Source organism: Rutilus rutilus (assembly GCF_951802725.1).
Source record: "Rutilus rutilus genome assembly, chromosome: 17".
Classification (NCBI taxonomy): Eukaryota; Metazoa; Chordata; class Actinopteri; order Cypriniformes; family Leuciscidae; genus Rutilus; species Rutilus rutilus.
The window spans coordinates 4,126,191-4,153,663 of NC_140230.1; the positions used below are offsets into that span (position 1 = coordinate 4,126,191).

A 27,473-nucleotide genomic window follows, 5' to 3' on the forward strand; every position below is an offset into this window, starting at 1 on the left:
AAAAATGATATTTATTCAGCCAGCGCACATACCTGTATTTACATCCTGTTTTCGGTCGAAGTCCACAGTAGTCGATTGTCGAGTTCACGCGCGTGATCATAGGTACTAAACCTATGCCCGTGAACTCGACAATCGATTACTGTGGACTTCGACCTTCGACCCATGACCTGTGCACTTGTAATGACACATCAAGGATGTTAAGAGGCTAAAAGCAGGTTTAAAACTTGCCCCATTGAAGTCAACAGGGTGCAAATTTTAAAAAGAGGATAACACGGTGTAGGCAACACCGATTTTTGTCGTTGTTCTCTGTATTGACAGCACTCCAAATGTAAAAAAAAATGAGCTCAATGTTAAAATTGACCGGAGTTCTCCTTTAATTTTTGCTATTCAAATCGTCAGCTACAACCTCATTTGAGATAGAGACTTACACATTTACCACTCCTGACAAGGAACAGATTTCACTCAGGAACCAATTTTTCAAAAACATTTTTTAAATTGATTTATTTATTTATTTTTGCAGTATTTGACATTTATGTAAAGCCTTATGTAAAATCTTCTGATGGAAGGGTCATGCAATGAATCAGTGTTTTTTTTTTTTTTGTATACATGTCACAGTTGCATATAGTTTTTATAAGTTAGCAAAATTTGTATGGATGTGTTGAACTTTCATGCATTTGAAAAGTTGTTTTCACGTCTGTTTTCTAAATGTATGTTATAGATCTTATTGTGAACAATTAATCTGTGCACATGTTTCATTTGTACATTTTTGTTTTTGACCTCATAATGTGCAATAAAAATGCCAAAACTGGACGGCACCCTACATTTGTACAGCCTCCATACAGCGAGATATGTTTGCAGTTTTTGACTCATGGATGCAGTGAAGTTGGCATGCTGTACTGTATCTGCCAATCTGGGAGCAATGAGGAAAAACATGAACTGACAGTTGTCAATTCTGAGCTGTGAAATATAAGCCCTATCAGGTATAATTTAACTTATATAAAATAAAGTTATTTCATCGACTCCTTTCCAGCAGATTCCTATAGCCAGTGGATTCTGCAAAGTGCTGCTTGAGGCTATACTTTAGTTTGTTTTTACAAAACTGAGTACGAATCGAAATTATTTTCTAATTGATATCTTAACTTGCACTAAATCCAGAATATCCAATTAAGGGACCATTAGCCAGTACTCTCTACTTATTATAAACAATTAAGTGTAATTTATGTATCATACATTATACATCCTAAAGATTAGGCTACTTAATATTGTTTTAGCAAATTTAAGCAATGAAGGTTTAGGAATAAGTATATGTAGAGCAATATCTGCTGCTAACTATACAAACACATTTTTTTGTAGCATTAGATATCATAACATCTCAGTTGCCAAAGGAAATGTGAAGCAGGATGTGGAAAAACCCAGTCAGAAAAGAAAAAGATACAAACTAGACAGTAGGGACAGCGAGGGATGGGGAGGGAGGGTTGCGTTTCACACCAGAAAATGCCTCAGTCTCACTCACACACACGCTTGAACACTCCCCGCATACCTGCTTTCTGTCGTTCACACACACACTGTCTTTAAACTGTGATTTAGCATCTTTGCTTTTGTGGTTTGTGCTATCGTGCATTATCAGAGTCGAGCACATACTGTATCTCCTCCGCGTCAAGACAAGGAAGACCAAAGCAACCCTTAAAGTTCCTCTCTCATGTGTGTTTCCTACGTGTCCGTGCTTCTTTCTCCCTCTTTCTCTCACTCAAATGAAAGCCTTAACTCTTTGTTATCTCCTATTCACACCTGCAAGAATTTCATAATTCTACAATTTTCCAGGAAACGACTGAGCTGAATCTCATGACGTTTCATCATGTAAATATTGTGAGTGGCATTCAGAATTCTCAAAGAAATAGTTAACCTATTCCTTAAGTCAACATTTACTCAATGCTCATGTCGTTTCAAGTCTGTCAAACTTCCATGGATGATGCAAAGTGAATTTCTGAAGAATAACCAGAGCAGGATTTTGAAAAGGAATGGCGGATGGGGCTATTCGAACGCATTCGACCACACGAGCGTCTACACTAGGAGAGCAATCCGAAAGTGTTTTCGACTACCTCTGGAAGTGGTCCAAAGTGGACGAGCTCAAAACGTTTTAGACCCTGTTTACACCTACATTTACCGCCATCCAATTGTGATCCGATCGACCAAAACGCATCTTAACACCAGGTGTAAACAGGGCCTTTGCATCACCACAGGCCTATTTGCCTTGAACTTTGATAACATGGAAAAGTGGTGAAAAATTCACCTTTAGCATTCCACGGAAAGAAAGTCATTCAGATTTGGAATTATATGAGGGTGAGTAAATGTCAGAAACTTTATTTTTGGGTGAACTATTCCTTCAAGGCCACTAACGTTAAATCTAAGCATCTAAAATCTAAAATGTCAATGAGATGAGGTTATGATGTGGGGTTATGTCTATATATATATGTGGCTGGTATGTTACCTGGCTATGACAAACAGCACACAACTGACACCCAAGTAAGCGAGCAGAATATACATCCAGATGTCGGGGGAGAGGGGGTTGAGAAAGGAGAACACCCCGGGGTTGGTGCCGTTGGGCTTGCGGTACAGTATACTTATCCCCAGCGTCAGGAAGGGTTTGGAAAAGTCGATGACCTTCTCCCGCGCGTACGTGATGGCCAGCGGCGCCACTGCAAGATCAGCTTTCTGCCAACAAATAACGCACAGGGAAAAGAGCGATAGGCTGTAAATCAGGGCAAGCAGAAGCATTTAGAGGAAATCAAATTAAGAAAACAGGGCTTTTACACATCACACACTCTGCCCCACAGCGTTTAAGAGGAAATTTAAAGCCCTCTCGTGGACTCGCGCTCTCTCTCTTGATTTACCTGCTACTGTTTCAGCACTTACTAAAGCCTTTCATGATTTACGGGGTCTAAGGGACCGGAGGGGCGCTGAACCGAATCCACTCGCTCAGCTACCCAACTAGACTAAAAAATGAAAACAGCACTTATGAAAGAGGGAAAATCAAGGGGGTTAAAGGTTTTACGCAGGTCTGCCGACGTTGGCTCACTGTCAGAAGAGGAAATATCCTGTGTCTCTCAGACTGTAACTTTTAGTCCACACACAAACATTTTATGACAAATAAACTGTCCAAGGTGCTCGACATGCTGCAGTCATTGCTGTTACTGTGAATGCATACCAGTTTAAAAAATTTGTGAAGCCGCCAGAATGGGAATCATTTGTCCATTCTGCTCGTTTCATTAATGAGGCCCAATGTTTGGAAAATGTCATCACCATCCAATTCAATCTCATGAGAAAACATAACTTTTTAACATTTTAACAATTGGTGGTGAATTAGTACGATGAAATGTCAGATTTTTTGGGGGGAAAAAGTAAGCTTGAAGGTCTAAGCCTAAACCTAACCATCAGTATGGTGTAAGAACAAATTACAAATAAAATTGTACAAATGCATACAAATTCACCACCAATTCATCAAAATGTAACATTGTTATAGTAACACATTATATTGATAGTCCAATTCAGACATTCTACTAACAATAAGTAACTTTGCAACTACATTAGACTCTCATTAGAGTATTAGTAGACTGGTAGGGTTCGGGTTATAAGTTGGCATGTAGTTGTAAAGTCACTTATAGTAACACAATAAAGTGTTAGCAGATAGTAAACACACAGTCTACTAATACTCTAATGAGAGTTAGTTGACATGTAGTTGCAAAGTTACTTATCGTTAATAAAATGTCTAAAGTGGACCATCAAAATAAAGTGTCCCTATAGTTATTTAGATTATGTTGGACAATCACTCTATTTTCTTATCACACCTAGTCTAGGGGGTTTTAGTTAAAAGTAACGCAGATCACTTCTTGTACATACATCAATGAACTGTGTATGCACATCAGTGAAGCAACATGACACACACCAAACTAGATCACTCCCATTGTAAGCAACAGAACCGTCTATACTTAAAGAGATGTGGCGTCTAGTCATTACATGCAAATTATACTGCGGAACAAATTGAGACACTGTAAACTGGAAATCTGCAAGACAAGCATTTTAAGGCATAATAGGCACACTTCCAATGCAAATAATGTTGCAAACGGTACTAGGCACTATAATTATGCTGATCATTTTAGCCTAAAAGTGCGGCGTATGGAAAGCGTTCCAGATCCGTTACTTATGAGGTTTATTTCCATTAGATGCTTCCTCGGAAGGCAACGATGACGCTCTAGGCAAACCGCCTAGTTTACTACGGTCCTGCCTACACGAACGCTACTCAACATGTCCTCGGTTTGTTTGGTGTGGCCTGTGATATGTTGTCATCACTGTGACAACCACAGCTGCAATAATCAAAACCATGTCTTCTTAGCATATCAATAAGGAGTAAGACTGTACGAGGTGAGGGTTGAGATGTGTCAACTGGTAGAGATGCTGTCGTACTGTTTATATTCACAGCACAATAAAAATCCAGCTCTATACAGTCTGTTCTGCCTCCATTGCAGGCAACTTAATTGTTTATAATGGGAGAGAGTCAGATGTGACGCTTCACTCATGTCCATTGTAAACATGCCATAACATCTTGATTAGGGTTGTCAAAGCAACAATGTAGCTTTTGAGAGGTGTATTCATATGCACTACCATTCAAAAGTTGGGGGTTGGTGAGATTTGCAGCCAACCAAAGCTGCATTATTTGAATACAATAACAACATTAATATTGTGAAATATTATTACAAGTTTAAATAACTTTTCTATTGTAATCAATTTCAAAATGTAATTTATTTCTGTGATGGCAAAGCCGAATTTTGAGTCTTCCCCAGCTAACAATTTTTGGTTCCCATAACGTTAGTTTTTGGTACCCAGAACATTCTCAGAATGTTAGTTTATGGTTCCCAGAACGTTATTTTTTATGGTAACCACCCAGCAACGTTCTGGGAACGTTATTTTATTGTTACATAAAAATAAAACCAAAAAAGAACGTTCCCCTAACGTAAGTATTTGGTTCCCAAAAAAATAACCAAAAAATAACATTAGGGGAACGTTCTGTGTTAACTGGGTCGGTGTCACGTGATCCTTCAGAAATCATTCTAATATTCTGATTTGCTGCTCAAGAAACATTTCTGATTGTTATCAGTGTTGGAAACAGTTGTGCTGATTCAGATTTTTGTGGAAATGGTGATACATCAGGATTCTTTGATGAAAAGAACGTTCAAAAGAACAGCATTTGTTTGAAACGGAAGTCTTTTGTAACATTACAAATCTCTTTACTGTCACTTTGGATCAATTTAAAGGGCTAGATCACCCAAAAATGAAAAGTCTGTCAGTATACTTACTCACCCTCATGTCGTTCCAAACCCGTATGACTTTAGTTCATCTTTGGAACACAAATGAAGATATTTTTTTCTGAAATCTTGGAGATTTCTGTCCCTCCATTGACAGTATACCACTTCCAAGCCCCAGAGAGGGAGTAAAGACATCATTTCAGAAATCAATGTGACTCCAGTGGTTTTAACCTGATTTTATGAAGCGATGCGAGTGCTTTATTTACAAAATATTAATCACACAACGTCTGCTCTCGCGTCAACACAACACGCATGCGTAGTGATGCTCTCCTTAACGCACGTTGGCGATTAATATTTAGAAAATTGAAAGTGGTAGTTGACTGTCAGTGGAGGGACAGAAATCCCACAGATTTCATAGAAATATCTTCATTTGTGTCCCGAAGATGAGCAAAAGTCTTACGGGTTTGGAACGATTAATTACATAATTTTTGGGTGAACTATTCCTTTAATGTGTCTTTACTGATTAAAAATATTAATTTCTTTCAAAAAAAGATATATATATATTTTTTTTTAACAGTATTGTATACAGTATATAAAGTTTAAAATGTGGTTTATAGAATGAAACTTATGTGAAGTTATTTTTACACTGATCCCAGACTTATTCATTTTATGTAAAATGTTATCTTCAGAGGTTAGCATCTATTAAACTCCATATAAAAAAGAAAGTAATCAAATGACAAAGTCAAAGTATCCTGTTCTGCACTGTATACTCCTCTTTTAAATCCTGCATAATAGTTTCAAGCCTTCAAACTTATTTTAAAGGCTTAACATTAAAGACACACGTCCAAGCCCAGTGCTGAGGTTTTATAGTTTGACTACAGTGTGATCGTGAATGTGAGATTATATCCAGTACAATTTCGATGCGATAATTCTTCAAAGAAACATGGGTTTTGACACGGTGAAGGCGTTATTCCTCCTCCAGAACTCATGGAGGGCCTGCTGTCTGAACGCTGACACGCTAAAACTGACATTTAGTTCAATTTCACTGCTTTTACTGGTAGAATTGGTATAATTTCACTCAAAATAAAGGCTTCTGTCTAGAATTATTGGATTGTCTATAATTATTCCCAGAGGGGGCAAATTAATGCCAGAAGTGAGCAGATGTTGTCTCGCTACCTTCTTTTTTTCTTCTTCTTCTAAAGTCCTTTGACAAGATATTTTTATCTCTTGCACATCAATGTACTGGCAAACTGCAAACTCCAGACTGCTCTGAAAGCTTGTCAAGGCCAATTACAGTCTGTCCTGCTCTCGTCTTGTGGGGGGGTTTGCCGGGGAATGTTACGACAACACACACACACCACACACACTTTCACACCAGACGATCCGACCGTGGCCAATTGAGGAGCAGTGACTAAGAGAGATGTCTGATATATCGGTTGGAGCAACGGATACTGCTATTGAACACACAGTGTGCAGAAAACGCTCCTTTCTCAGAAATGTGTTTATTCCTATCGTCGTCTTAGAGGAGTCTAATGAGGATATCGAAGGGCAGTGTTTGCTCCTGTGTGTGTTTGTAAAAGTGTGTGTGCTTAATAAGCTCTATAGGGGGAAAACTAATGCCAGATTTTTCACTTTGTGTCCTCTCGGCAGTATGTGCTCGAGTTTTATTTTATCGCATCTTCATGCCATCTGCTGTGCACACACACACACACAAACACAAACACACACAGACTGTTAATCTTATTTTCATTTCTGTTTCCTCTCTACATTGAAAGCATCTCATTTTATTGTATGATCTTGACACGTCCCTTCTGCAGCAGGGTGGAAGTGTGTCAGGGTTGTGTACCATCCTGCATTTAATTAAGAATTAAGTCCAATTTCTTAATAATGTAATTGAAATTGACTTGAGGCAACAAACATGAAGCAGAATTGTAATTCAAATTTTAGTGTAAGTAGAATTACGATGGAATGTAATTCAAAGAAATTTATTTTAACCCAATTAAATTTTAATTTTAACTTCTGTGCAGGTTTGAAAAATACATATACAGTACTGTGCAAAAGTCTTAGGCATGTTAATATGTATCATGTTTCCCACAAAAATGTTTCCAACATTGATAATAATGATCAGAAATGTTTCTTGAGCAACAAATCATCATATTAGAATGATTTCTGAAGGATCAAGTGACACTGAAGACTGAAGTAATGATGCTTTGATCACATGAAAATTGCATAAATTAAAATAGTTATTGTAAATTAAAGATTAAATTAAAGAGACGTGTGTGGATTCTACATGTCATAGTCATGATTAATCAAAATGAATGATTATTATTGTTATAAAGTTGTGTTATTTAGATTTTCTTTGAATTGTTATTCAATAAATTCAAGTTATTCATGATTTAAATCCCAATTCAACATCTTTGGGGGTGGCCAAGTCTATATACTGTATATTCACATTTATGATTTGAAAGGGGGTCAATTTTGCTCAACCTTGCAGGGTTGTGTGGGAAAAGAGCCAACTGTGCAATCAAAACAGCATTGGACGGTGGAGTCCGACTCACGTGGTCCATCAGTTCTCGGACCATGCCGTTCCACTGGCCCGTGCTTTCCTCCTGCGCTCCGTACTTGCCGTCCTCCACCAGTCGCAGCTCGTAGGAGAAGCCCAGGATAGCGGCCAGCTCTCGCAGCAGGTCGATGCAGAAGCCCTCGAAACGATCGTTCCTGTACAGCGGCTTATCCGACTTCTTGAACATCACGTAAGGCTCTGCCTATGGAGGGAAAACACATTGTGCTCTGAAACATGTCTGATATACGTCTGATAGGGCTTGCGCAGTCACAGTGAGTGACGAATCACCTCAAGCAAGATGTCATGCACCTCAATATAATATAATATAATATAATATAATATAATATAATATAATATAATATAATATAATATAATATAATAATATTAAAAATAATCTGACCAAAAATAATAAATTTTCACAGTTGATTAATATTTTAAGAAAATGTTTTAGTGTTTTTATCTACACAATGAAAGTCATGTTTGGACGCCAACGTTCTTCAAAACATCGTTTGTGTTTCACAGAACAAAGAAATGTGATAACACTTTACTTAAGGCCTTTTTTTATACAATGCAAGTATTTCAATGTATTAATTATGCCTTGCAATGCATTGCATGGTCTCATGAAAAATTACACAGTTATAATCCATTATAATATTTATCTATTCATTATTACACCTTTAGAGAGTACATTGAATTAAAAAAACATGACAAACCGCCAATTTCAGCAGTAACAAGGAATCTGCAAATGTTATAATCATTTTAACTATATATAATGCATTATAATGCAGATTTGGAACAACACGAGGGTGAGTAGCCTAAATGATGACAATTTTCATTTTTAGTTGATCAATCGCTTTAACATTGTGTTAACTATTGTGATGCATGAGCAACCAATAAGCAATTTCTGAGACAGCTGATCTTGGCAATAAGAATGCAGATATCTGGTTTAGACTACAGGAAGCTGGTGTGAACAGATCCCTCAATACCAGCGAGATTCGGGAAGATTTGTCATGCCAGGGGAGCTTCAGCAGAGAGAGAGATAAGCGCTTGCCCGCCCCCACGCTGCTCACCGCCTGCATATTCACAGTCCTAATGAACCAATGAGAGCCAGCCTGTTCACAGCAGGAGCCCGGCATAGAAACAACACTTCTTCTCATGCATCAAAGCATCATGCATGTACAAACTATTTTTGCTTTTTCAACGTTTTCGTTTGTTTTATTTTTGCTTAAATTCTCTGAGCTTTGAAAAGCTTGCCAGTTCAGCCACCTTAAGGCTCGTCCAGACCGAGGGCATCAAGACGCGAAAACATCGAACCACACCGAGAGTGAAACGAAAAAGCATGTCAGTCATGCTTATAAAACATGATATTTCTGAGGAAAATTCGAACAAGATATAATTATCATCAATGGACATGAAATGTACCCTATATTGTAGAATTACTCCTATACTTGTTTTGTTATATAGAAATAACTAACATTTACAGTTACTCTGAAAGTTTATCATCACTTTAATGTAATGTTAATTCTAAGCTTAACTAAAAATTCAAGCTTATTGATTTTGGATCCACAAATAAAAGACATTATAATTTTTTAATTCATAAAACTTGATATATTATGTTTGATGAAAGCACAGACCGACTTTAATTGTTAAGTTGATACAAAATTTGTTTTTATTACATAAGTTGAGTATACTCCAAAAAGTCTTGAAACTGGTTGCATTAAGGTTTTTTTCTGCTTTTTCACAGTGTGCATGGACTGAAATAATTTTGTCTGCAAAAATTTAAAGAGCAATGGTAAATATGACTACACCTTAAGGCATTAGGTTTGATTAGACATAGCAAATACTTAATCTTTAAATCATGTATATTATTCAGTTAAAAGTTTTACTTGAATTACGCTAACAATACAATTTGTAATGACCTCCCTATTGAACCATTTTTGTTTTATAAGCATTTCATTTCACACCTTCCATGTAGTAGCAATATTACCTGCTGTTATTCACAGCTACACTATATAGACAAAAGTATTGGGACAAACTTCTTTAATTCAGGTGCTTCAACCAGATCCATTGCCACAGGTGTATAAAATCAAGCCCCCATTAAGTCTGCATTTACAAAGATTTGGGTCGTTCTGAAGAGCTCAGTGATATTGTGATAGGATCTTTTCAGTTTACAAGATTTCATCCCTGCTAGATATTTCACGGTCAACTGTAAGTGGGATTGATGCCAAATTGCCAACACACTGCTGATTCCATAGCTGAAGAAACTTCCATTAATATCAGCACAAAAACTGTGCAGCAGGAGCTTCATGGAGTGGGTTTTCATGGCCAATATGCTGCATACAAGCCTCACATCACCAAGTACAATGCCAAGTGTCGGATGGAGTGGTGTAAAGTACGCCGCCACTGGGGTTGTTTGGTGGAGGGGGGTTATGGTGTGGGGTTGTTTGGTGGAGGGGGGATTATGGTGTGGGGTTGTTTGCTGGAGGAGAGGGGTTATGGTGTGGGGTTGTTTGCTGGAGGGGGGTTATGGTGTGGGGTTGTTTGGTGGAGGGGGGATTATGGTGTGGGGTTGTTTGGTGGAGAGGGGATTATGGTGGAGAGGGATTATGGTGTGGGGTTGTTTGGTGGAGGGGGATTATGGTGTGGTGTTGTTTGGTGGAGGGGGGGTTATGGTGTGGGGTTGTTTGCTGGAGGGGAGGGGTTATGGTGTGGGATTGTTTGCTGGACGGGGGATTATGGTGTGAGGGATTATGGTGTGGGGTTGTTTGGTGGAGAGGGATTATGGTGTGGGGTTGTTTGGTGGAGAGGGATTATGGTGTGAGGGATTATGGTGTGGGGTTGTTTGGTGGAGAGGGATTATGGTGTGAGGGATTATGGTGTGGGGTTGTTTGGTGGAGAGGGATTATGGTGGAGAGGGATTATGGTGTGGGGTTGTTTGGTGGAGGGGGATTATGGTGTGGTGTTGTTTGGTGGAGGGGGATTATGGTGTGGGCTTGTTTGGTGGAGGGTGATTATGATGTGGGGTTGTTTGGTGGAGCGGGGATTATAGTGGAGAGGGATTATGGTGTGCGGTTGTTTGGTGGAGGGGGGATTATGGTGTGGGTTTGTTTGGTGGGGAGGGATTATGGTGTGGTGTTGTTTGGTGGAGGGGGATTATGGTGTGGGGTTGTTTGGTGGAGGGGGATTATGGTGTGGGCTTGTTTGGTGGAAGGTGATTATGATGTGGCGTTGTTTGGTGGAGCGGGGATTATAGTGGAGAGGGATTATGGTGTGGGGTTGTTTGCTGGAGGAGAGGGGTTATGGTGTGGGGTTGTTTGCTGGAGGGGGGTTATGGTGTGGGGTTGTTTGGTGGAGGGGGATTATGGTGTGGTGTTGTTTGGTGGAGGGGGATTATGGTGTGGGCTTGTTTGGTGGAAGGTGATTATGATGTGGCGTTGTTTGGTGGAGCGGGGATTATAGTGGAGAGGGATTATGGTGTGGGGTTGTTTGCTGGAGGAGAGGGGTTATGGTGTGGGGTTGTTTGCTGGAGGGGGGTTATGGTGTGGGGTTGTTTGGTGGAGGGGGATTATGGTGTGGGGTTGTTTGGTGGAGAGGGGATTATGGTGGAGAGGGATTATGGTGTGGGGTTGTTTGGTGGAGGGGGATTATGGTGTGGTGTTGTTTGGTGGAGGGGGGGTTATGGTGTGGGGTTGTTTGCTGGAGGGGAGGGGTTATGGTGTGGGATTGTTTGCTGGACGGGGGATTATGGTGTGAGGGATTATGAAGTGGGGTTGTTTGGTGGAGCGGGGATTATAGTGGAGAGGGATTATGGTGTGCGGTTGTTTGGTGGAGGGGGGATTATGGTGGAGAGGGATTATGGTGTGGGGTTGTTTGGTGGAGAGGGATTATGGTGTGGTGTTGTTTGGTGGAGGGGGATTATGGTGTGGGGTTGTTTGGTGGAGGGGGATTATGGTGTGGTGTTGTTTGGTGGAGGGGGATTATGGTGTGGGCTTGTTTGGTGGAGGGTGATTATGATGTGGCGTTGTTTGGTGGACCGGGGATTATAGTGGAGGGGGATTATGGTGTGGGGTTGTTTGGTGGAGGGGGATTATGGTGTGGGCTTGTTTGGTGGAAGGTGATTATGATGTGGCGTTGTTTGGTGGAGCGGGGATTATAGTGGAGAGGGATTATGGTGTGGGGTTGTTTGCTGGAGGAGAGGGGTTATGGTGTGGGGTTGTTTGCTGGAGGGGGGTTATGGTGTGGGGTTGTTTGGTGGAGGGGGATTATGGTGTGGTGTTGTTTGGTGGAGGGGGATTATGGTGTGGGCTTGTTTGGTGGAAGGTGATTATGATGTGGCGTTGTTTGGTGGAGCGGGGATTATAGTGGAGAGGGATTATGGTGTGGGGTTGTTTGCTGGAGGAGAGGGGTTATGGTGTGGGGTTGTTTGCTGGAGGGGGGTTATGGTGTGGGGTTGTTTGGTGGAGGGGGATTATGGTGTGGGGTTGTTTGGTGGAGAGGGGATTATGGTGGAGAGGGATTATGGTGTGGGGTTGTTTGGTGGAGGGGGATTATGGTGTGGTGTTGTTTGGTGGAGGGGGGGTTATGGTGTGGGGTTGTTTGCTGGAGGGGAGGGGTTATGGTGTGGGATTGTTTGCTGGACGGGGGATTATGGTGTGAGGGATTATGAAGTGGGGTTGTTTGGTGGAGCGGGGATTATAGTGGAGAGGGATTATGGTGTGCGGTTGTTTGGTGGAGGGGGGATTATGGTGGAGAGGGATTATGGTGTGGGGTTGTTTGGTGGAGAGGGATTATGGTGTGGTGTTGTTTGGTGGAGGGGGATTATGGTGTGGGGTTGTTTGGTGGAGGGGGATTATGGTGTGGTGTTGTTTGGTGGAGGGGGATTATGGTGTGGGCTTGTTTGGTGGAGGGTGATTATGATGTGGCATTGTTTGGTGGACCGGGGATTATAGTGGAGAGGGATTATGGTGTGCGGTTGTTTGGTGGAGAGGGATTATGGTGTGGGGTTGTTTGGTGGAGGGGGGGGTTATGGTGTGGGGTTGTTTGGTGGAAGGGGATTATGATGTGGGGTTGTTTGGTGGAGGGGGGATTATGGTGTGGTGTTGTTTGGTGGAGGGGGATTATGATGTGGGGTTGTTTGGTGGAGGGGGGATTATGGTGGAGGGGGGATTATGGTGTGGGGTTGTTTGGTGGAGGGGGATTATGGTGTGGGGTTGTTTGGTGGAGGGGGGGTTATGGTGTGGGGTTGTTTGGTGGAGGGGGGGGTTATGGTGTGGGGTTGTTTGGTGGAGGGGGGGTTATGGTGTGGGGTTGTTTGGTGGAGGGGGGGTTATGGTGTGGGGTTGTTTGGTGGAGGGGGGTTACGGTGTGGAGGGGAGGTTATGGTGTGGGGTTGTTTGGTGGAGGGGGATTATGGTGTGGAGGGGGGGTTATGGTGTGGGGTTGTTTGGTGGAGGGGGGATTATGGTGTGGGGTTGTTTGGTGGAGGGGGTTATGGTTTGGAGGGGGGTTATGGTGTGGGGTTGTTTGGTGGAGGAGGGATTATGGTGTGGCATTTTGGACAATGCTATGCATCCACCTTTGTGGGAACAGTTTGGGGAAGACCCTGCTCTATTGCAGCATGACTGTGACCCAGTGCATAAAGCAAGGTCCATAAAGACATGGTTGGATGAGTTTGGTGTGGAAGAACTGGACTGTCCCACACTGAGCCCTGACTTCAACCCAACCAAACTAAATGGGGTGAATTGATACAGAGATTACGAGCCAGGCCTTGTAATCCAACATCAGTGCCTGACATCGCAAATGCTCTACTCTCCGAAATCTTGTGGAAAGCCTTCCAGAAGAGTGTTAGTAGTTATAGCAGCAAAGGGGGACTAACTCCATGTCATTAAAGTCCCTGTTGGCGTAATGGTCAGGTGTCCCAATAGTTTTGTCCATGTAGTGTATCTGGAATGCTAGGTTCAGACACATAACCCAACCGCTTATATCATAGAAGTGTTTTTAAATAGTTGACCTACAGGATGACACAAAACCTTGCTTTGCCATCACATTACATTTTGTCACTGCGCACCTGTTGTCATTATTTCTTTCATCATAGTGTTAATTAGCGGTGTTTAATAAGGCAAGCATCTCTATTATTATCTCTCATACTTAGGATTAATCAATAAACAAACCTGTAACACTAAATTCAAGTCAAGTCAAACACCTTTATTTTTGAAGGGCTTTATATAATAGAAATAGTTTTCAAAGCAGATTCACAATAGCACACATTTGCGCTACAGATATGAATGGTACCTCAAACTATGCAGCATTCATTTATCAGCTGGTAAAACTGCTGAAACAAATCCTTTAGATTTACAATGAAAGAAGGACTTAATCCATATCTAAAGACCAGAATATCACAGAGATTAGAGGTGGGCTCTTTTAGAAATGGAACACCTCAGCAATAACATAACAATGTACTTAAGAACTCAGAACATCCTGCACAGCAATGCCCTAGCAACCACTCAGAACACCTTAGTAACTGCATATCAATGCCTTATCAAACACGGTGAAAACCCTTAGCCACCGCATAGCATCATGACGGAGAGTTTTCTATAGGAATGCACCAGTCACAATTTATTTTGTGTAAAGTAAAATCATAATTTCATGAGTCAGGTCATGAATTCTGCTTCACTAAATTCAGTCGCTCCACCGTTGATGGTGCATGAGCTCTAAATCAACACAGAGCCAATAAGAGCTTTTACATTAGAGCTCTGAGATGTTAGTGGACTGGGAACCTGTGTTGCTTCCAGCTCAGTCAGAGCTACCTTTAGTTTATGAGCACTGACCGCACGCTCCTTCAGGCCTGTAGCGTTCAGGTCAGATTTTCATTGGCCGAAAGCAGTGTCAAATAACCCCATTGAGCTCTTTGTGCTTGAGCATTGTTCGTACATGTGTGTATTTCCATGGAAACAGTGCAGAAGTTGGAGAGGGTTGCTCACAGTGAGTGATAATATTTCATAACTACCTGAGCTTTTTAAACACACATAGCGCTTTGACTTATCGTTGAAGCTGAATACTCACTGAGCACTGCGGCTTTCTTTTCCATTTGGCTTTTGTTTGTGATTGGTTTTACATTCAGCTGGGTTTCATTTAGAGTGCCGAACTCAAACATCTGCGAGATCTACCAGTCTGCGCAGCCAACATATCACTCAGACGACTGACATTTAGCTTGCAAATGGGTTTTTAATTAGCTTCAGTGATTTTACAATTATTTTTGATCAATCTTAAAATGCATCCTTTGGCATTGTCATTTTTGTCTTTTTCTGTTATTTGTTCTCTATTCTTTCCTTCCAATGTCAATTTGTGATGAAAGACAGGAAGCGAGAGAGTGTACCTGAAAGCTCGTCTCTGTGTGTGTACGCATGTTTACGCCAAACAGAAAGCAGATAATTCAAGGTCAGAAAGCTGCATTGGCTGATGGGTAGGACAGCTTCCCACAAACCTGAGAAAGGTGCATCATAATATCTGAAAATGCTCCAGAATGCTTTGAAATACTTGTGAAACTTTTCATGGAAAAATAGCAGGAGATGCATTACGTTTTCAGAAGTGCCAGAAGTCTTTGATTAATGTTGCTGAAAACCTGCTATTTCTGCATCACAAACCACCCTTGATCAACAATACGAATCTGGAGACCTCTGCACTCTTAAAACACTTGAGTGACTTCAGAAGTTTGTTAAAAGCAATTTTGTTTTTTCTTTTGAGATCTATTTCATATTGAATACATTTTGGGTAACTCTGCAAAAGCTCGCAGGAGTATGCATCATTTTGCACAAAAAAAAAGAAAAGAAAAAAAAGATATTATATTTTGCCCATTTGGAAATGAAGGCCATTTGAAGACCATTAAGATGTTTTGCACTGCAACATTTTTATGTGATAATAATAGAATAATTCAAACATTACGGCCCACAGAGGGCAACAGCACATTTTTAAGGGTAGGACTCCACTACCCCAGGCCCATTGAGTACACTATGCCATCATAAGACCCAGGACAACAGCCGCTACACTGACGACACTGATACTGTATGTTATGAATATACAATAATAATAAAATCAATATTTTACATAATAGTTTCTTAATTTTGATTTTGAAGTGCAAAGTAACCCAGAAATGTTCTTAAGTTTTGTGAGATTTCCCCAATGAATGTTTTTAAAAGCATTGCACACTCAATTTACTCTTCTTAGTATAATCTATGTATTAATCTATATGTTTTGGGAAACAATATATTTTGTTCAAACAATAGTGTAAATCAGCTGAAGCTTAACAACTGTGTGATTCTTACAGTCTGTTGAAGTCCAACTGCCATTACTACCAAAATTTTCCCTAAACATTTTGGCCGGCCAGGAACCTAAATGCACTGCTGCATAGGGGTGTAAGAAAAAATCGATACACATGAGTATCGCGATATTTTATTTTGCAATACTGTATCGATTTTCAAAAACGCAATATCGATTTTTTTTTTTTTTTTTTTACGTCCAAAAATATTCATGGTAAGACGGTGGTTCACGTTTATGTTGTTTAAAAGGCTCGCCGAACGGTGCGTGTCCACTGGCACGGAGCGAGCGGAGCAAGCGTTTTCAATTCATTCCATGGAAGTCGAGCTTCACGCTCAGCAGTGCAGGACCGGAGAAAGCGTTGAGAGCGACTGAGAGCGTCAAAAGGTTGGGCAGTTCTCGACTTTATGCAAATATCAAGCGAAAAACGCGGTCGGCAGTTTATGATGGATTTAGTGCGTAAATCATTTTGTTTACAAATTAGATGCTTTGCAGTTGTTTATATATGTTAAAGATTTTATTTTGGATGTGTTTATTGTTATTATATTGGCTGGGTTTATAAAATTGAAAGGATCTTTGCTTGGTGCATTTGGAAACAAAGCTTGTCTATTTCTAAATGTAATCGCGTGCATGATGATTATACTGTCCGTGTGTTGAAAAAAACAAACACACTCGTAACAGACACACCCCAAAGCGGAGACGTTACAGCGTTGCCAGCGGCACCGAGCGTAGTTTTGCCGCTGTAGTGGACGCGCACCGTGAAGCTGCGTTCACACCAAACGCGAATAGAGTGTCTGGCGCGAGTGATTTCAATGTTAAGTTAATGCAAAGACGCGTTTACTCGCGTCTGTAGGTCCTGTGGCACGAATGAGGCGTTTAGCGCGGCAGACGTTAATTTGCCTCATTCGCGCGTCCAGTTCTTTTAAAATCTTTTATCAAAAACTTGATTTCAATAGGCCTATATGACACATTCATTTTGTTCACTTTCATTCATTTTCGTCCAGTTCACGTTGTTGTTTTGTATTGTGACAGGGGCTCTGTATTTTCTTTTATTATGGCCTACTTGAGAAATATACAAATTTGCTCACTATAATAAGAACCTGTGAACCACAATACCAAACTGGCAGTCTGATTTTCTGTGAACTGAATTGTTAACCTAAAGTAAACTTCTTTGACTTTTATGCACATCATGTCTTTTTTTTTATATAATTTTTTCTAAAATTATAGTCCTACTTTAAAAAAATCCCAATATATCGCCTAATGCACAGTATCGAAATATATTGCAATATATTGAATCGTGAACCCATGTATCGTGATACGTATCGTATCGCCAGATTCTTGCCAATACACAGCCCTACTGCTGCATTTGCACTCAGTTCTGTTTGCTATCATTAAATTCTATCATTTATATAACATTCCTCCTATAGATTAATCGTTTTTGGGTAACACTGTATTTCAATAGTCCACTTTAGACATTCTACTTACTACAGTATAAGTAACTTTGCAAACACATGTCAGCTAACTCTCTTATTAGTAGACTATTTCAATGCTCCCAGAGTAGAAAATCTGAGACAAGGACAACGTTTAATCCGAATCTAGCTTTCTAATAAACCTAGAATTGTACACTATGAATATTGTCGGCTCTATGATGAACTGATTATATTCCTCTATTGTGTAAGTCACTTTGGATAATAGTGTTTGTCTAAAAGCAGAAATGTAAATGCAATGTTACATGTCTGTCTAAGAAGCATCTAAACTGCCTAAGACAATTTATACTACAATGTCCCCTGGAACAGCAAATATTGCATCTAAACTCATAAAAGAGCAATTGAGAGAATTAAAAGTCTAATTAAACCAGCAATCCATTCAGCAGATGGGAGAGAAACTACCGTACCCCTAAAGGCTAAGTTACCTTCCATTACTTGCCATCTAATTAAAAACGTGAATATTTTGACTCCTGGAAACAATGGTACTTGCTCAATCAAACCTTTTTAAAACAAAAAATAAACCCCAGTTTTATTAATTGTCCAATTCACTGTGTAGCAGTGCACATGGCGATAGAGTAATATCTGGAGGTGAAGGGGCAATTGAATCCAGTAGCAAAGCTATAGAAGACACCACACTGCTGCGTCCTGAACTCAACAACCCTAGACTGCTGGTTAAAATTGTAACACTGAAATCATTCAGCTATTAATCACAGATTTGGAGAACAAAACATCTTGGAAGATGAGAAAATAAGACAAAATCGAACTGTATTGTGAAATGTGAGTAAACTATTCATCAACTGATGTGTACTGCATACAGTACTAGCAACTGTATGTTTCCAGTCTGCCTGGAAACAAGATTGCAAAGCCAATGTTTGTCAGGTTACTCAGGCAAGGTGTGTGTAAGCACTATAGGAAATGTAGCTTACAGAAATTTCCATAGGAGAAAATGTCTACACAAACAAATAAAAATATAAAAAAACTGATTTGAACAAATATTAAAACAAGGCACCATTATGAATGGTCTTATGCAAAGAATAGATATAGCAGGGTCAAAAATTTGTTGCAAAAATACCACCAAAATTCAAGTGGTGTTTCGTTACTAAACGTTTTTGAACAAATTGGTTGAGTGAATGATTCAATGACCCATTCATAAAGAGTCACTTTCTTTATTCCTGAACAAATCAGCCTTTTTGAATGAACTGGTTGAATGAATGAGTCGATGACTTACTCGTTTAAGGTGGCATTTAAATGACTTGCTGCCACCTAATGTCAGCTTTAGTTTATATGTTATTGTTATAGTTTTAGTTTCTATAGTCAATATTTTATATGCAATTGTAAATGCAGTGTAAATGCATTCATACCACCTCAACAAAATAAGACACATCCATTTAATAAGGTTAGAAAAATTGTCCTTACACAATAAAAAATGGCCCTTAAATTATTTTAAGAGGGCGAATATTCATTTCTGTCACTCCTGTACAGTCAATGGAAGTTTCTGCTTCCTATAACAGTGATAAGGTCTCTCAACTCATCTTTCATTACTTTTTTTTTTTTTAGAAATGTAAGCGCAAACCTGCAGCATGTTTGCTCACAGCCTATTAATAACAATCCCCTTTCTGCAGCAGCACAATGACGGCTTCAGAGGCAAACCTGAGGGCATTAAACTTTCATGTAAGGACTGACATTCAGCGCTTAGCATTCACCCCTCCCAGCAGTCTCCTCTCACACTTTCTCTCCTTTCATTCATGACAGCTTTGATCCTTGGCCGCCTGACTCACACAACTAGCATTTGTAGCATTTAATCCATTCTGATCGGTCACTGAGAGAGAATAAAAACTCACACTATACTCAGTTTAACGAATTGTACCTTTTGCCTTGAATTTATTTTGTTTATTGACAAAAGTAAACTCAAAAGTAAAAAGGAGGATATTGGAGTCCTAATGCACATGTAAGTTAAACCACTTTATCTGACATAATGATTAGAGATGCACGCACTGATACTAAATTTCTCCAACGATACTGATAACCAATTATTCAGAATATCTGCCGATACCGATAGTTTGGTTTTCTTAAGGAGAATAAAAATCTCTCCCAAGCTAATGCTGTAAACTAGAGTGAACCATCTAATTTGGTACATGTCTTCATGACAAATTTATCTAAACATACATATAAAATTAACAGTAATTAAAGCTCCTTTTTATAGATAACTAACAAACTTACAGCATAATATATATATTTTTCAAGGTGGGGGAATTTGTGCATACCCTCTAATTTGAAAACTGTAAATATGTTCCAATATTTTAGTTCAACAGGAAGTCCATCATCAGAAACACTGAGTGATGCAACAGTGAGGGAATTTAGAGGCATAGAGAAGTGAAGATATTTTCCTTTTTTCATTTTCTGACTCAGAATACTGTCGTTCTGCATGATCAAAGGGACAAAAAATGAAGATGTGGAAATTCTGAAATGCCACAAATGTCAATTGACTGTTTCCTGTGACATTAAACCCATTAACCTCCATGTTGTCATTTTGTTTTCATCTATTCAATCAAAAGGCAATTTTAATGCAAGTTTGTGACACTGTTTGACACAACACATCAGCTTCTGGTATAAACCCGGGGTCGGGAACCTATGGTACGTGTGCAAACGTCACGGGGCACGTGAGCAATAGCGAGAGACGTGCATGCATTTTATTTAGATAAATTCCTTCACACCAGCATCTACATTTTGAGGTGATCATTCCTCATTGTCACACAGTGATACTAAGTTAGGAGCTGTGCACAAATCTTTTTTGGTCTGGTTTCAAGGGTGCACCTGGAGATGCTGCTTGGTACTCACTTATCCTAAAAGCTGCCTAAAGGTCCTTGCACACTGAATCCGAAATTTTCGCAATGCGTTTTTTCGTATCCGTAATTGTCAAAACACCATTCAAATGCTTGTTACGGATGCGAAAAACTTAGAAAATCGAACCCGATACAAATATTTTTTGACGGACGAAAGTTTCGGAAGCAGTGTGCAAGTGTGATTGACATAACGTGAGGTCGTATTTATTTTTAAAGTGCGAAAATTTCGGACGCGAATTTCGGATTCAGTGTGCAAGGACCATAAACGTAAAATAATACTATTTGTTCACAGTAGAAATTAAACATAGGTTCATCTGATGTATTTGTTGCTCTTAGATTTCAGAAAAAAATAAGAAAAAAAAGAAATTACAGCTATCAGTGTTAGAGATTTTTAACTAAGTATACAAAGTCCTGAATATTCCACACACACACACACACACACACACACACACACACACACAACTCACAATGACAGTGATGAGCAAAATACACCATTCACGTACACATGCAGGTTCACAATAGGGTCACAATAGAAATCTGTTATTTATGAAAATAAACAAAATTAGGCTTTAAAAAACCGTTTCAGAAATATTTAAAAAGCTGCACTATTTCTATGTCAGTCCTCAAATAAGGCAGTTGGAATAAAGTGTTGATGTGAAATGATTATGCTTAAATACAATGTGTTATACAATTATAAATGCATTAAATTAGTCACTTACTGACAAAAAGTTTACCAATTTATTCTATAAACCCCGTAGAAATTCATTTTGGAAACCCTTTCAATAGCTCAACTCCTAGCAGCAATAAGACTGAATGGACAATAACAAAGATAGCTAACAGCTGTTTCTCAGATGTTTCTCCTCAGAAAAAGGTCCCACTATAGAGATTGAAAATGATCAGTCTGTGCTCAGATTTGCCAAAATGCCAAATTCTGCAATCAAAAGGCAGAGATCTCAAAATTTATTGAAACATTTCATCACAAATGATCCCAAAAGCAAATGATCTGTGCTATAATATCCATATACACTTTATAGCTCATTTGCCACTAAGGAATGAATTAGTCACCCAGAGTCATGCCAAATCTATCCATAGTGCTGAGCCACAGTGCCACACAATTTGGAGTATGTGTTCAATAAAAATACCCGAAAAGTCAATAACTTTGACAGGCATTTTATCATTAATTTTATCATTACTATTGTTAATTTTCATATTAGAAATGTATTAACATAAAACAATATATATATATGTTTTGTTTTTTGTTTTTGAGTTAAATTTTGAGTTTTTGAGTTAAATAAGCTAACACTGGCATCTCACATACTGTATGAACGAATTTACAATTCGGATGGGGGGGTGGGGGTAAACATTGGTATTGGACAACACCATTTTTTTTTCAGTGGATACTTAAAGTGCACAAATAATATATAAAACAGTAAAGGTAAAAGTAGTTCGCTTAAAGAAATCTTACAAGTAAACTTGCAGTATAAAATAATATTAAAATAGTAGTTTACTGAGAGTATTCTTCAAAGTGTACTTTCATAAACTAAAAACAGGTTAGAAGTATATGACTAGTAGGGTGGTCCAATTGTCATGCTCTTAACCCTTCAAATTGTTCCTTTATATAAGAAAATACAGCATGCCAATTTTTATGGCAGTGACATAATAATTACTGGAAGCTCAATAGCTTTAAACTTTCTGAGATTTTGATGATTTTCGTAAGAAACGATCATTTGAATTGGTATTGTACCTGGCTAGTAAAATTCCACAAAAATCTCCACATATTCCATATGCTCCATATATTCCTAAATATGTATTTTAGATGCATATCTTAGTTTACTTATTGTAGAAACTAAATCCAAATTAATCCATCCATGACCCGGTTTAGCAGATTTACCTTTCCTGGTGGAATCAATATATATTTCTATTGATGATCACCTTGGTTATTGTTTGGGTTTAGAGCACATTTTTTGGTTTAAAAAATTACATTACGTTCCTTGAAATTGACCCGGAACTTTGGCCGAATCAAGCAGATTATCAGGAGGCACAGGCAATTATACATGCAATGAAAGTAGTCAATGATCACGAGAGAGGAGTGGCTCTGATTCAAGAATACAATGGCTATCTCACACACTCTGAAGAACAATTGCAGTTTCTCCTTCATGTGGTGGAAGATCACCGACGGATCTATCCAGACTGCAAAAAGTCAACACTGGCTGCTGAGCATCAGAAATGAGGGACTGTTGAAAACGTTGTGCTTTTTTTGAGATTGTTGTCATTGTTGTCATGTCAGTGTTGCTCTGATTGCAATAAAATGTAGTTCATTTGCAGCAACTTTTAATATTACTTGCATATCACAATAACGCCGCACAGCTTAACATAGGCAATCTTCCACATGATTGAGCTACCTCTAAATATCATTTTTTTGTCAACATTTTTGCATATTTCCAATTTTGAAGTTAAAAGGAACAGTTTAAGAGGTTAAGACACTAACATTTTGCACAATAAATAAATAAATTGGACTTGATAAGGACCACCCTAATGACTAGTGAACTAACAATATACCTATAAGTTCACTAGTATAGTTGCAGTTCTAGAAGAAAAGATTTAAACGTAGATTTAAACTAGTGGCAAATTCAAAATGTACTACTACTATAATTAAAGTACATTTAAAAGTACACTTTTATAAACTAAAAAGTTGCCCAGTTTACTCTCAAAAAGGATTGGAATAGTACACAACATACAAGTTTACTATTAGTGCACTGATATCAGTACACTTACTTGGAAAATATACTTAAGCATATTTAGTTTTTTAGTATTTTTAAAGTATTTAATAGGCTTCTCTATAAAAAAAAAGAGTACAAGCCTTAGAATAATTATACTTTTCTTAAGTCTGATCAAAAGTTTAAGTAAAAGAAGGCCAAATATACTTAGACTGTTCTGTATATATAAATATATATAATTCTTAAGTATATCTCAATCAAAAGATTAAGTACAAGTATAAGCTGAGAATACTGAAGTATAATTTTGTTAAGTATTTTGTCTCCAATAAGTACATAAAAAGTAGACTGAAAGTGTAATCTATAATTTTTTGTTTAAAAGAAGCATGCTAATAAAACACTTGAAAAACACCTAACTTATAGAACTGATGCTTAAAAGAGAACAGTGAGATACTTCAAAGAGTAGTTCACTTATACAATTGTCTGAATACAAGAGTTTCTAAGTTTATTCCATCAATAGGCACAGCATCTGAACAGATGACAGGAACAAAGCTGCTATCCTGATTGGTGGTGAGAGACCGGAATGGTTTGAACAGCCTCAAACCACAGTGCTTCGTCACTCAGGGACTATGATAGTGCAATCTGACATAAGTGAGCTGCCTTTGGCTTCAACTATCAGAGTAGTGTGAGAAAAGAAGGTGAAGGAGCAATACAATATTATGTAATTTAGTGAGAGTTGTCAGGGTCTGCTGTCAGTGTCAGTGGCATAGAGTTTAAGATCATTTTAAAATGCTTTTCCACACAATTTGTCTCAAATAAAATGAGGTAAATTAAACAGAAACAACAACACATGAAAAACAGGAACACAGCAGTGAATAGGTGCAATGTACAGTACCAACTGTGAAATTATGTCTATATTTATTTTATACACACTTATGGACAATAACTGAAGTATTATGCATGCAAACTAGAAGAAATAAAGTGCATAGAAGCAATAAAATATTTTATTTACCAGTATAGTGGACACCACCAGCGATCTGTTGGCGAGAGAGTCAGTCACATTGGCTGCCTTTCCCTTCTGGCTGTCCGTCATGTTCAAACCACTTGCATGATCCCATGTCCCAATCTGCACAAAAAATATATATATATATATATTTTCATAAATCTATGACATTATACAAAAAAAAGAGAATGAATTCCTCAATAAAAATAATAAACAGCACGTTCCAACATCCAACGAGTTCTCTTGCAGGGCCATAGAATCTATAAAACAGCTCCCTTTCGAGGGAGCTCAGTGCTGAGACAGAATATAGACGCTATGGGAATGCTTTTGTGTGGCTGCATCTGAAGCGCTTGCCATAATCTAAACCATACCCTCTGGACTTACGAGTTCAAGATGCTAACGCTGAAATTCATTGAGTCCCAAATCAAGTCTGGCAACTGGTTTGTTACAATAGAAGATGCTTACTTTCTCAATCCATCCTTCCTCAACACAGGAAGTTCTTTAGGTTTGCTTTCGGGGGCAAAGCTTACCAACATCAGGTTCTTCCGTTCGGCCTAGCCTCGTCACCAAGCACTTTCACAGAGTGCATGAATGCAGCTCTGGCTCTTTTGCGATTCTAGGGAAATGCTCAAGTACATTTATTCTAACTCAAAGAAGAATGTGCATTCTCCATTACAGATAACCACTTTTCTAGAATAGATTTTGGGACTCGACTACGATGCAGGCACATCTGTCTCCTGCTCGTATCAAGTCGATTCTCTCAGTCATAGGCAAGATCAGGCTAGGCTAAGCCGTCACTGTTTCAGAGACTGTTGGGACTCATGGCAGTCGTGTCCAACGTGATTCTTTTGAGCCTTCTAAACATGAGACCATTGCAGTAATGACTCAAGACCAAGGGGTTTCACATCATCAGGGTTATGCGCAGAAGTCGTCGTACCCTAGTGATGTGGAAGACGCCTTGGTTTTTGGGCAAGGGTCCTGTGCTGGGGGCCTCCTGTCGTCACAAGATGCTTCCCTCATGTCCTACAACACATCGGTAGTCTCATTCATAAATCACTTGGGGGGTCTGCGGTCGTGATCTCTATGCACCAGATACTCCTCAGGGCGCAGGGAAAGATGCTCTCAGTGAAGGCTGTTTACATCCCTGAGCACCTGAACCAGGAGGCAGACATCCGGCCTGGAGAATGGAGACTTCAGAAACAGTTGATTAGAGGTAGTTCGGCCAGGCGGAAGTGGACTGTTTGCAAACAACGCACTGCCCACTCTTTTCTCCCTCATACAGCCAGTTCCGTTGGGGCTGGATGCCATGCTTCAGATGTGGACAAGGCTATGCCTGTGCACTTTTCCCCTGATCGCTCTGCTCCCAGTAGTTCTAGAGAGGGTTTAGCTCCTGAGGGGGATCAACACTTGAACTCTGGTCTCTCAACTAAAGTTGTTGAGACCATTCTTAACTCTAGAGCTCCCTCCACAAGGAAACTATATGCCTTATAGAGGAAACTCTCTTCATTTTGACCCAGTTAACCTTCAGGATCGTTTTTCTCCTAGGACAACACATAGGCAAATAGATTGTTGAGGCAATTTCTGTGGCTCAAGAGGCGCGTATTTTTCCTTTGTCCTAAGTCATCAGAGCCCATTCTACAAGGAGTGTGGTTTCCTCTAAGGCATTGTTATCAGGGGTTTCCTTTCGAGGTGTTTGTGATTTGGCCGGCTGGTCCTCTCCACACCCCTTCATCAGGTTCTATAGCCTGGATGTGGAATCTACCACAGGCGCTCAAGTGCTTGAGACTCAAGTTTTGTGCTCGTTACAATTCACAACTTTTAGGCAGGCATTTGTGCAGTATGGCGTAGTGGGTGTGGATGTTCCCAACATTCTGAAGCAGCGTTGAGTTCCCTTGAAAGGGAACGTCTCAGTTACGACTGTAAAACTGGTTCCCTGAGAAGGGAACAAGATGCTGTGTTGCTTTGTCATACTTCCTGCATGACTTACTTCAGCCTATAAGAAGCTGAAGATGTTTGGTCCAGTAGTCCTTTACAACTGTCATCTGTCATGGGACTATGTTTCACCAGTGAGTTTGGAGTGATTTCACACGTGCATCATATGCAGTCACGCAGAAGCGTTCACATAACGTCAACATTCAGACGCAGCGTTTCATTCCCTTCTCAGGGAACCAGGGTTGCAGTCCTTAACGAGACGTTTTAGTGAATATTGTCTGAGTTCTTTAATCATTGGGACATTATCTGTACAGAGGCTTAGGTGATGTGAAGACCATGTTATCGTGCACAAGAGAGCAAAATGGAGAGATGGAAAAAAGAGAGTGAGTAAATGAGAATTGCTTCAGCGGACCAAAGGACTGCAATCCCATTCCTCCCTTCTCAAACCCGTCTCATTTACTTCAGAGGACCCTCTTGAGAACTGACAACTCAAAACAAGATGACAAAGTGCAGTCGTTCACACACGTTCAACCATCAAAAAACAAAGTACTTCAGAAAACACACAGCCTGTAGCTTGTAATTGCAAATCACCTGTTTAATTCAGACTTCATAAGGCTAAAGGGCTACTGAGGGCCTTATTATTAATGGGATAAATTATTCATGAAGGTGCAGACACATGTGGAAGAGAACTGGGAGGTTAGAGGCTCTCCGTATGTGTGTGTGTGTGTGTGTGTGGGGGGGGGGGGGTTTATTGCCTGTCATTAAGTGGCTGGGAAAGTGTGTGTATTTTCAGGTGTACACACATTTGTCCTTATGAAGGACAGCAAGTACATAACTAAGGACATATGAAACCAGAGGAATTCAGCACCTTCTCTAGTCCCTCTTCCCTTAGGCTGATCACATCCAGATCGAAATCTGTCCTCAGGCCGTTGGTCCTGTTGAAATTTATCCGTCCGGTCAAGCCGTCCCAGTGGGCCTGGAGGTTAAAGAAAAATATTCATTGTAGCCAACCTGCAACATCCAATGAATTCTTCCTTTCTGGCTAAACAGTGAATATACGTTATTTATCAGAATGTACGGGTCACACTTTGATATGTTTTTTTTGTTTTGTTTTTTTCAAATCTGATCTGCAGGACAGACTGTTCAGACTGACCATTTTGTTCAGACCACTGTTATTGTAGTTAACTAAAACACAAACCATGAAAAAAAAAAATATATGTTACTTGAAATAAAATAAACTTTAACTGATATAAAATAAAATAAAATGTGTTTAAAAAATAAAAATAAAAATAAAAATGTTTTATTTCAGCTAGTTGCC

At 39.4% G+C, this 27,473-nt stretch overlaps 1 protein-coding gene across 2 annotated transcripts in view; it reads right to left on the reverse strand.

Annotated features, from left to right (window-relative positions):
* The window catches only part of grik2 (glutamate receptor, ionotropic, kainate 2), a 226,272-nt gene that overhangs the window by 52,149 nt on the left and 146,650 nt on the right, over positions 1-27,473 (reverse strand). For both annotated transcript variants that reach the window (XM_084385004.1, XM_084385003.1), the window contains 4 exons: positions 27,024-27,131; positions 24,233-24,346; positions 7,859-8,065; positions 2,489-2,712 (listed from right to left, as the gene is read on the reverse strand). In XM_084385004.1, coding sequence (XP_084241130.1) covers positions 2,489-2,712; positions 7,859-8,065; positions 24,233-24,346; positions 27,024-27,131 — 653 coding nt within the window. The remainder of the gene's footprint in view (positions 1-2,488; positions 2,713-7,858; positions 8,066-24,232; positions 24,347-27,023; positions 27,132-27,473) is intronic.